The 10,500-nt window shown below is 42.6% G+C and overlaps 1 protein-coding gene across 2 annotated transcripts in view; it reads left to right on the forward strand.

Moving 5' to 3' along the window:
* KIAA0930 (KIAA0930 ortholog) overlaps positions 1-9,695 on the forward strand; it is a 59,086-nt gene extending 49,391 nt beyond the window's left edge. For both annotated transcript variants that reach the window (XM_038153348.1, XM_038153347.1), the window contains exons 8-10: positions 63-225; positions 3,017-3,172; positions 4,828-9,695. In XM_038153348.1, the coding sequence (XP_038009276.1) occupies positions 63-225; positions 3,017-3,172; positions 4,828-4,868 (360 nt within the window). In that variant the 3' untranslated portion in view covers positions 4,869-9,695. The remainder of the gene's footprint in view (positions 1-62; positions 226-3,016; positions 3,173-4,827) is intronic.
* Positions 9,696-10,500: the final 805 nt, after the last annotated feature.

A 10,500-nucleotide genomic window follows, 5' to 3' on the forward strand; every position in this document is an offset into this window, starting at 1 on the left:
CCTTGTGGCACATGGAGGGAAAACCAAGACCTTCCCCAGCATTTCTTTTATTTCCCTTTCAGGTAACTTCTTTCAGCACACCACCAACCCCAGAGCGCAACAACCGCCCGTCCTTCTTCTCCCCATCCCTCAAGAGAAAAGTGCCCCGAAATCGAATTGCTGAGATGAAAAAGTCCCATTCAGCAAATGACAGCGAGGAGTTCTTCAGAGATGATGATGGTGGAGGTGAGAGAAGTAGTGACAGCCAAACAGACTTGTCTGGACAGGGTACAGAGCTGTGGAAAGGGATCCCAGTGTGGGGTTTTCAAGAAGGTTTGCAGGGTGGAAAAGCATGAGCTCCACATACAGCCAGTGCCTCTCTGAAAGTGAGATTTTTCATAGGCTTAAGCATCTCTTTGAAGGCTGGAGCCCACAACTCCTGAATACATTAAAACTTGTTTCTTTTATGTGGACCCATTTGAGAGAAACTGGAGCAGCTGAAATCCTCCCCCTTTCCCAGATGCCACAGTCTCTGGGGGCACTTCTCCAGGTATAGTGGGGCTGGGCATGTTCTCAGGAACAAGTTCTTTGAGTTCTGATTTGATCCAGAGTTGGTTAAAGCTGGTGAAAAGGCATTTACTTCAGCTAGCTTTGAATCAATTCTGAACTTTATAGAGAAAATGTAATGAGTTTGTCTGCATAATAGTTTAATGCCTTGTGGAACTCTTCCTTTAAATCCTACTTACTCAGGAGGAAACAACTGGCAAGGTGGAGCCTGGCTCAGAATATAGTATATAAATCCCAATCACTTCACAGTCCTGTGAAGCAGGAAACTCAAAAATATCCATGTGTGGAACTCTTCCTTTAAATCCTAGTTACTCAGGAGGAAACAACTGGCAAGGTGGAGCCTGACTCAGAATATAGAGTATAAATCCCAATCACTTCACAGTCCTGTGAGGCAGGAAACTCAAAAATATCCATGTCCAAATTGCTCTCCATATGTTTAAAAGCAATTCAGTCAAGAAATCTGTTTGCTGGCATTCTAACAGATAAACACAAAGGTAATTTCCAGATTACAAGTTCTGTTTGAAGTAGCAAAGAAATTGCCTATCAGCAGCACTGGACCACTCTTAGCTAATAAAGAATTGCACATTAAAAAAACAAACTGAAGTGACAATGTTCTGTGCAAATTCTGTGGCAGCTTAAACTGATGGTAGCTAATTCAGCTAATTTAATTTATCAATAAAAACCTTCGTTCATCTCTTTTTCCTTATTTTGCATAATCAGAACGTGTTATTTAATAACAGAATATGTTATTTCAAAGGAGATGTGTTTTAGTATATGTCACTAGGCACAGGGTAGTGTGGGGAGAAGGGCAGCTTTCCCCACATGTAATCTTGTTTCTGGTATCTTTATTTGGAGGTTGCCCAGGATAGAACAGAGTCTGAGGTGTTTCTCTGGGTTGTGCAGTGCCTGCTCAGGGTTGTCTTGCAGGATCTGATCCTAGGGTCTTTAATGATAATTATGGACTTTTTTTTATTTTAATATCCTTTTCCTTCGAATATATTTATGGAAGTAAACGAATTCTAGGTTTTTCAGATATTTTATGGCATTCATATAAAATACCAAGAAATGGTTTCTAAGTGTTTTGACATTATTGTTCCTCATCTGAAAAATGAAAAGAGGAATATTTTAACAGCTTATGCTAGGAAGCCTAATTTCTTCAAAAATGAATTTTCTACAAGGAATAGTAAAAAGAATTGCTAAATTTTGTAAAATTGCTATTTTTTTACAAATTTCAAAAACCTGAGTGTCCTACCAGAGCTCCTTGGGAGCTGCAGTGGTGAAACTCTTATTTTGGCATGAAAAAGCCAGATGCAGAAGATGCAGAGATAGGAGCAGAGATTTGGGTGCATCTTGGCATTGTGGGTGGAGGAAAAGCTGTGGAGTGTGTAAAGATCAGCAGTGTCCTTGCACAGCCAGTGATGCTGCAGAGTTGCCCCAGTGCAGACAGACCTGTGGTGACCAGGAACAGCCCATCAAGGGCCACTTCAGTGGCTTTGCTGCGTGCAAGCAAAAGGAGAATTGTGCTTATTGCAGCTTCCAGAGTCAGATCCTTCTGCCCTGATCAGCACAGAGCTCCTGGCATTGTGGTCATGCATGGGAAGAGGTAATAGACAGCTTGGCTGTACACATGTATAGGGAAGGAGGGAAAGATTTTCAATTTTTTCCCTCCCACATTGTTATGCATCTGTCTAGAGCAGCTGCCACCACATATTTTGCTCTTTGGATCACAATCTGCTTTCAGTCCCAGAACTTGGATCACTGGTTCAGAATCAATCTGTTGACTTGAACATCTGATTTTAGCCCTGTGGGACATGGCTGAATTTTACAGAGAAATAGAGCAAAGATTTAAAAACACTCCAAAAATGCAGCAAGTGGCTGTGGGAGAGACTTGCACCTATGGAAAAACTCCTCTGGCCTACAGGGGACTCAGTATCTTTTTGTTTTAAAAGTTGCTTGGGGACATCTAAACTAATTCTGAGAACAATGGCTCAGCTGAAGGGTCCTAGGTGTGGCTCAGGGTGTGCATGGAGGTGTGCAGGAAACTGAAGTATTAGTGTTGAATCTCTCCATGTCTGTTAGATGGCACTTTTCTTCAAAATAAACACTTTCTCTTTTGTTACCCAGGTGAATTTCTGCATGAGTAAGTACTTAATTTTAGGGCTATTCTGTGATTTTGTGTATGAGGGAAGGCTGAGTTAGTGTTCTGCTGGTGCAGTGTGGTAACACAAGCCCTCTCCTGTCTGTCTGTTGTTTTCAGCTGCTGCTGCTGCCTTTTATTGGCTTCAGTGTAAACATTGAACTCTGTGCTAGGCAAGGTCTGTCTGGTTTTTAAAAAGCAGTTATGATAGTGTCCTGCATGTGATTTGTCTCTAAACAATGGACAGGAGGCTTTCCTCTTTTTTTTGAGTTTCAGAAGTGTTCCAGTGGGGTACAATGCCCTGAGGCTTGCTGTCTCTTCCTGCCTTTACAGATCTGCACAACGCGACAAACCTGCGCTCGCGCTCCCTGTCCGGAACAGGACGCTCGCTGGTCGGCTCGTGGCTGAAGCTGAACAGAACAGACGAAAACTTTCTACTCTATGCACACTTAACATACATCACTTTGCCATTGCATCGAATTTTAACAGGTGAGTTTTGACATCTGTTGTGTGCAGCCTGCCAAATCCTTGTTCCTCTGTTGTTCTCTGTATCTCTCTGTAGTGCTGTTGTAAAAAGGAATTGGTTTCAAGTTAGAGGAAATGACAGATTCCAGTTCAAAAGTCGGTCGTTTGTAATTAAGGATGGATTTTGAACAATGTTTCAGCAAAATACATAATTATTCCTTATGATCATTGTGCTGGTAGTCTTACAACCAGTTAGCTGGAGTTACTAAGCTTACTCACCCCCTCACCACAGGTGTTTTGGAATTCACAGAAGATGTGTTGTTTCTGCTGGCATTTAATGTCTGCTCAAGAGGGTGGCACAAATGTTTCCATGCTCAAATACTGGCTTTGAGCTTGAACATCCTTTCTGAGACTTAATTTGTCGGTTTCAGGAATTAGGGTATATATTGAGATACACAGAAACAGGATATGAAATTTCTGGACTGTAAGGCAGAATTTTCATCTGCAGTTTTTCCCTACTCACATTTGTTTTAGCTTGACATGTTGTGTAGGCCCTGTTTCCAAGGCCTTTCTGTAATCAATGTATTTGTGCCAGTGGCAGCTTTCCAGGTAGCAGGAGCATTACATGTGGGTCAGGGTGAAGTGGGAAAATTGCTCATTTCTCTTGGGTAGTTAGGAAACCTGTAGTAAGAGATTAAAATCCCAGTGATAGTGATCAAAGTACTTTTAAAAATGTCTTGAGTTTATTGATAAGGTTTCACTCTGACCCTTCTGTCCGTGTTGGATAATCACACTTCTGTCACCATCTCCTCATATGTCAGATGATCCAGTTCCTTAGTCATCTCTGTGGCCCTTCACTGGACTCCCTCCACTATGTTTAATTTTTACAGGTGTACCTGGAGCCATCTGGAGCTGGAGATCATTTTTTGCTCATGCCATCTTCTTTGTGCAGTGGCATTAGATCAGCCTTTTAATTGTGTGCTTCCTTTCCCCATGTTCCTTGTTTTTTGTGTAGCCTTGAAAAGGACATCACAGCGCAGTCTCCAGATGTTTCTGCATAGTGCCCTGCCATGTTGGTTTTACTGCATATATTTAGAAAGATGCCCATGATTACAACAGAAATTTTAAGGTTCATATTCTGTTCCACTTGGACAATATGGAATTAAGGAGCCAAAAAAGATTAATTTTTTTTTTTTTTATGGCAGCTTTTTGAGTGCAGAAATGTAGGCTTTGGGCTATAGCATGAAGGAAAGAGTTGAATTATTTGTACCCAGAGAAGTCTCCTTAATGGACTTGGGGATGTTGCATTTGTCCCTTCAAGAATGGGAAACCCCTTGGCATCTCGTGTTAATGGCACTTACACTTGTTTTCCTGGAAAATGTTGCCACTCCCTGTCTAACGTATTTTGCTTCGTCCCAGTATAAATTATAGTAGATCAGCTCTCCTCTCCACACGATGGGATATATTTGCAGTTTGTCATCTTTCAGTTCCTCCTGGCTGGATCCTGGTTAACTCAGATTTTAACAGGCAAAGCCGTGTACTTGTCATGTTTTAGATTCCTGGTGGGCTGTGCCACAATCCACGCTCATGTCTCCAGTTCTTCATGCTTCCTGCTACTGTGGCTGCTCTCTGGATCCTCTTCAGCTGGCTGTGTCTCTTTGTTTCTCTCCCATGCCCAGATATCCTGGAAGTGCGGCAGAAACCAATCTTGATGACATAGCAGAGGGCGGGCACTGCCTTGGAGCCTTGTTGCCAAGTGCCTATCCACAGCGGTTTTCCGTGCTGACACTACCATCTAGTGTCAGGAACATAGACCTCCGCAGGAAAAAGGGAACTCCAGGAATACCAGCCGATCAAAAGTGCCTCTTTCTTCCTTCCTCTGCTGTCACACACCGAATGCCCGCGTGACTGGAGTGTTTCTGACTGGAAGAGGACTTTCAGCAAGACAAAATAAGAAGGGGCTGCGTTTAAACCGAGTCAACACTTTATGGACAGTTTGCTACTGTGTTTACTTTATAACTAAGAAGCCAACAATATGTACAGAATGTGCTAAACTTTATATTCTTTGGGAGAAACATTCTAAGAATTTCATAATGACGTGCTGTTGGACATCCCTCCATAGACTCTGGCCATACCCTCTCCTCGTCTGATCAGCCATTTGTGTGCCTGTGTGTGTGGATCAGAGCAGGGAGAGAGCAGCTTCCTGCTAAGGGAGGAAAAGGAGAAAGATGCATTGCTGTTTTGGTATGTGCAGCAGGTCAGGTCAGAGCTTAAAAGAGGCTGAAAATGTTCCCATTTTTCATGTGTCAGTGTTAGGACAGGTGAACTCTGCTGACAGATTTCCATATCTACCAAAGAACAGCAACATTTTCATCCTCAAGAACTGGCTAAGAAAATGAGCCAGTGAAAAGAAGGCTAAAATGTGCTGCTATAGTAAAGCTGAGGTTCATCTCCAGTACTAATGCTGCTTATCTTCCTCTCAGTTGAGTCAATTCCAGTTTGAGTCTAAAGTGAAAAAACAGGAGACTGTGATCAGTCTCCAAAGGCCTAAAAGCTTACCAGGAACCCATCCTCCTGCATGCACTGGACTTGGGAGTTTGTAGTCATCCTTGAGGTTCCCTTTGTAGGCAAGGAGGGCATGGGAGCTGCTTTGTGATCAGGCAGCCTGGTGGATTTTCCATCTTTGGTTGTTACATGCTGAAGCACAGAGAGCTTTCTTGAAATACAAAAGATGGAAACATAATTCTGTTCTGAAAAGTGACTAAAAATTGCACAGTTGGAGGCCTGAAAACGGTGTGTCAGGAGCTCTCAGGAAAACAGCCTTATGTTTACACATGAAGTCCAGCTCTCTCTCAACAGCAAAAGTGCTGTCCTTGACATTTGAAAACAAAATGATTGAATGCTGAGGTTACTGTGCTCTGGCTGGCTATTTTGATGAGAGCCAGTACATACTTGGGTCTATTTAGGACCACACAGCAGTGGCAGGGGTGGCGTGTCCCTTGGGGCACGTGAGACTCCAGTGCATGCACAGAGGGAGAGAGAAGATGCCAATTTTGTCGCTTTTCAGACTCTGAGCACCTAAAGCTGATGCTGTGGCATGTGCTCTGAGCCTGGACCTTTGTCTCCCTCGTACCTGGTCTTTCCCAAGTGCTTTGTTGTTACTCTCACAGTAGCATCTAATGACTTAACCTCTCAAATAGGACTTACTGCTGTTTTTTTCCTCAGGCTAGATTCCGTGGAAATAGCTCCACTTCAGCATAAAGGCAGACCAAATTTGCCCTTCAACCCAACCTGATGACCTGATGGTAAGGAGGTCTGTCTGTATTTGAGGCCAGGCCTGGAAGCTGTCACCTTAGCACAGCATGGTGGCCTTTCTTACACTTGGCAGCATGAGTGTATGACAGGGACAGCTGACCAGTTTTCAGTTGGCTTCAAATGTGTTGCAAGAAAGCGTTAGAAAAATGTTCCCTTTGTTGCTACCAGCACACCCACTTTTCATGCTGCAACCTGGAATGTTGCCTGTGGTCTGTGTGCATGTGAGGGTGTTTCCACCATCTAACCTGGTTGCCCCAGGCTTCCTCCCTGAGCCCAGGGAGAGGTGGAGTCCTCACACAGCAGCTGAAGTGCCCTCTCAAAGAACTTGCCAGCAGCCTGGGTGGGTACCTGAGACCTCCTACAGGTGGTGTGCCTGGCATCAGTCAGTACAAATATTCTCCCTTTGCCCATGCTGAGAATTAAACCACTTTTCAGCTAGAAAACAAGCCTCTCAATGTGCTCCTTACTCTGGGCTTTCATACTGCTGGACTGGGCAAATCAGTGCTTGGTTTTCCTCCAAATGTTCATTGCAGAGGGAAGGGAGAGAGGGTTCACATTTGTATTAATTGTGACAATTGATACCTCTCAGTCAGGCAGCCAGAGGAACAATGTAAAAAGGAAGTGTATCCAGATAGGACCCTCAGCTGTAGGTGCCTGAACACTTCTCAGTGGACAAGAATTTGTAATGCTCCCTTGGTGTTGTATATTATGTTTAGGTGGCTTAACTTTGTGTGATTTGAAAGACTGAGAAAATCTTGCTGTGTAAGATTTCAAAGCAAATGAGGAATGATTCTAAGCTAGTGCATTAGTTTAAAAGCAGTGCTATGGAAGGTACACTTTAGATCCTACATCTGTGTTTCAGGAGGTATCATCTGCTTTGTTACATGTATGTGGTTGGATTTTGGTGTCTAGTGTTTGAAGGGCTGTAATGTCCTAAAAAAAGTGAATTTATTTCTTGTATCTTGCTAGTGGGATATGCTATAGGTACATTGACGACTCACCTTTTCTAGTAGAAAAGGACTACAAGTATGCCCTCATGGACATCCGTGGAAAATAGAGGTCAAAAAGTCTACTGAATGTCAATAGTGCTTTTTGGAAGCAGAGATGTTCCAGATTCTCAGTTATTCCTTCTTTAAACAACTGTCTTGGACTTCTTATGTATAGCCAGTTGTTCCCACTTTTTGTTATCAAATTCCACATTTTATTCTGCTTTTAAACAAATCCTGAAAATTGTCCTTGCGTGGACAGGTTGACAGGGAATTTGATAAATAAGTTTTGTTCGGGTCAGGATGGCACAGCTGGACCCTTAGCATGCTATTGCACTACATCAGAAAAAAAAAAGTGAATGTTAGTAAGAAGCTCTCACCCTATTAATTTGGAGGGGGTTTAAATCTGTAGCTCCTAAGCAGTAAACTGGATCCAGCCCCTGTTGGCTGTTGAAGTAATGGCTGCAGATGGAGCTGGCGTGTCCTGCAGTGCCATGAAAGCTGTTTGGCTGTCATTGTCTTAATGGTTGGAGCACAGTGTGTTTCAGTAGTCATGCTGGTGTTTGAAGATGCAGCTCAGTTAACGAATTTGGGAAACTTTGCAGAACAGCTGTCTTTTCTTTTTGGAATTCCACCGTACCTCATTGCTCAGTTAACTCCTTCCATCCTTCTGCCCATTTGCTCCCTCTGGAGATCAAGGCTTACCACTTGAGCTCTTCATAGATGTTGTATATTGATAGATGTCAAATACAAGGATGTGAATCTTTTCACCCATAACAAGTTTTTCATTGCTATTGATTTAACCAGTATAAAAAGCTTGGGATGCTTTGTTTTGGTTGGTTAGTTGGTATTTTTTGGGGGGTTGTTGTTTGTTTTGTTTTGTTTGGTTTTTTTAAGAAAGCTCTTAAATCAATTATTCTGTGCTAGAGGATTATTGCTCTGCCTTAGAGACCACCATGTATGTGAAATGATGTTCTCCTACTGCCAGCCAGGACAAGGCCAGTTCCAAATCTCCTTTTAAAAGAAGATGCTTTTAGAAACTCTATGAGTCTTTCAGCTGTCTTGGCTAATCCAGTTTGTGTTGGTCCCTGTTCCTTCTCTTTTTATTTTCCTGGTCTTCATTGTTTACAAGGCTTGGGCGTGCTGGGCTCTGGATTGCTGTTACTATTCTTATAGTTTTCTATTTCTGGGCATAGTGTGCTTTCCAGAAAAGAGAATTGTTTGTTTGCGCAGGTGGCTTTTCACAGTAATATGGTTTTCCCAAAGTCTGTTCATTATTTAGACAGTGAAGTCCTTGGCTCTGCAGACAGATTTCTTCCAGCAGACCTTCATGTACAGAATCCCATCTGATCACTGAAATTCTGTATGGATGTGGGATCCAGGGAAATAGACTACACTCTTAGACTATTCTTGCCAGTCACTAATTGTTCCTTTTCAAGATGATTTCTTGTCCTGTGTTTTGTAGTCTGAAGCTTCCATATTAAAGACAGATGTAAGATAAAATCTTCAGAAGTGCCTAAGCCCTGTTGTTACTCAGTGGGGTTTAAGAACAAATTTTTATTTAGGAAAATAATTTATTAATCTTAAATTCTATCTGTGTTGTATGTAGCAGTGTCAAGAAATGAGAGGTTTATAGTTCTTGGATGAACAGTGTCTCTCGTATGAATTCACTCTTTGTATTTGAAAGACTCTCATGGTTTCCAAAGGTCATGGCTGAAAGCTCTGGAAAGTGGATTTCCTGTGGTCACAGCAATCAGATGTCTGCAAATGCCTTACACATTCTGCAAGGTATGACTGCAAGCGTGTGCTGCTGGTGTGTAGAAATTCTGTGTCAAAACCAGGTACGGTTATCCACTTAAAGGCATTGTGAAGTAAGTAGCTTTTACACAAAACCTTAAACAAAAGAGTATTTTACACCAGAATGTAGCTGTTTGGATACTTGGTCGAGATAATACAAGTCTGCAAGCAGGTTCCAATGTTGAATGTTCTCTATGTAAATATATAAATATTCTCAGCCTAATTTTATCAGCCTAACACATGTTGCATGGTTTGGATTTTATTTGCCTCATCGACCATTGGTGTTGCTTAAAAGGTGATGGGTTGAAAATTGTGCAGGCACTGTACTGAGCCATTTGAACAAAGAGCAAGGAGAACGTTGTGCACCAAAAATAAAGTTGACTGTGCTTATGGCAGCAGTGAAGAAAGTGTTGGACCCTGCAGCAAATAAACAGACCTCTTTAACGACCCTGAGCTCTGTTAGTGGTGTTTCTCTCTGCTGTGCCCGGTGGTGTTGGAGTTTGGATGCATTCCTTCCTGGTGGCAGGCACCAGGGGTGGAGCAGTGCTCCATGGCAGTCGTGTAGGCATTGCCAGATGGAAACTCATGTGGCACAGTGGCCTCCATTGCTCTTCGTTCTGATTGCACTTGGAGCAAAGCTTCTTCTGCTACAGAACCTCTGAGTGATCAGTCCCTGACTGCTTGACATTGGATAAGGGGGAAGAAGGTAAAAGTCAGTGTAGTCCTGCATTTGTTCACAAAAGGTGTTTGTTCTTGCCTCTAGAACAGCCCTTCTAAACTGATCTGTGGTTTGTTCTCAACTTGATAATGCAGTCATATTTATGTTTGTGCAGTGTATGATAGTGAGGACTGATGGCTGTTATGGTTTTTTCCCGATTAATTCAGGAAGAACTTCAATGCAGATTTGTGCATTGTCACAAAAATGAGATTGCATTTAGGTCTGCCCTGCTTACACTGCCTTGAATTGTGTGTACTGGCAGGGATCTGCCTTGATTTTAAGACATGCAAGGCTCTGAATCCTCCCTCTCCACCTGATTTTTGTGACTAACATTTCACCCAGAGGAAACCTTCAGGAGGTTGTTGAAATGAATGGAGCTGGCTGATGATTTTCCAAAATACCAAGTCTTCCTGAACAGCTCAGTGGAGAGCACCTACACTGCAAAAGAGCTTTGTATGAAAATGTTAATTACAGCTGCACTAATGTTTTCCCTGTTAGCTGCTGATGCCAACATTTGGGTGATTCTGGTGGCTCGT

This window comes from Motacilla alba, chromosome 1A (genome assembly GCF_015832195.1).
Source record: "Motacilla alba alba isolate MOTALB_02 chromosome 1A, Motacilla_alba_V1.0_pri, whole genome shotgun sequence".
Lineage (NCBI taxonomy): Eukaryota > Metazoa > Chordata > Aves > Passeriformes > Motacillidae > Motacilla > Motacilla alba.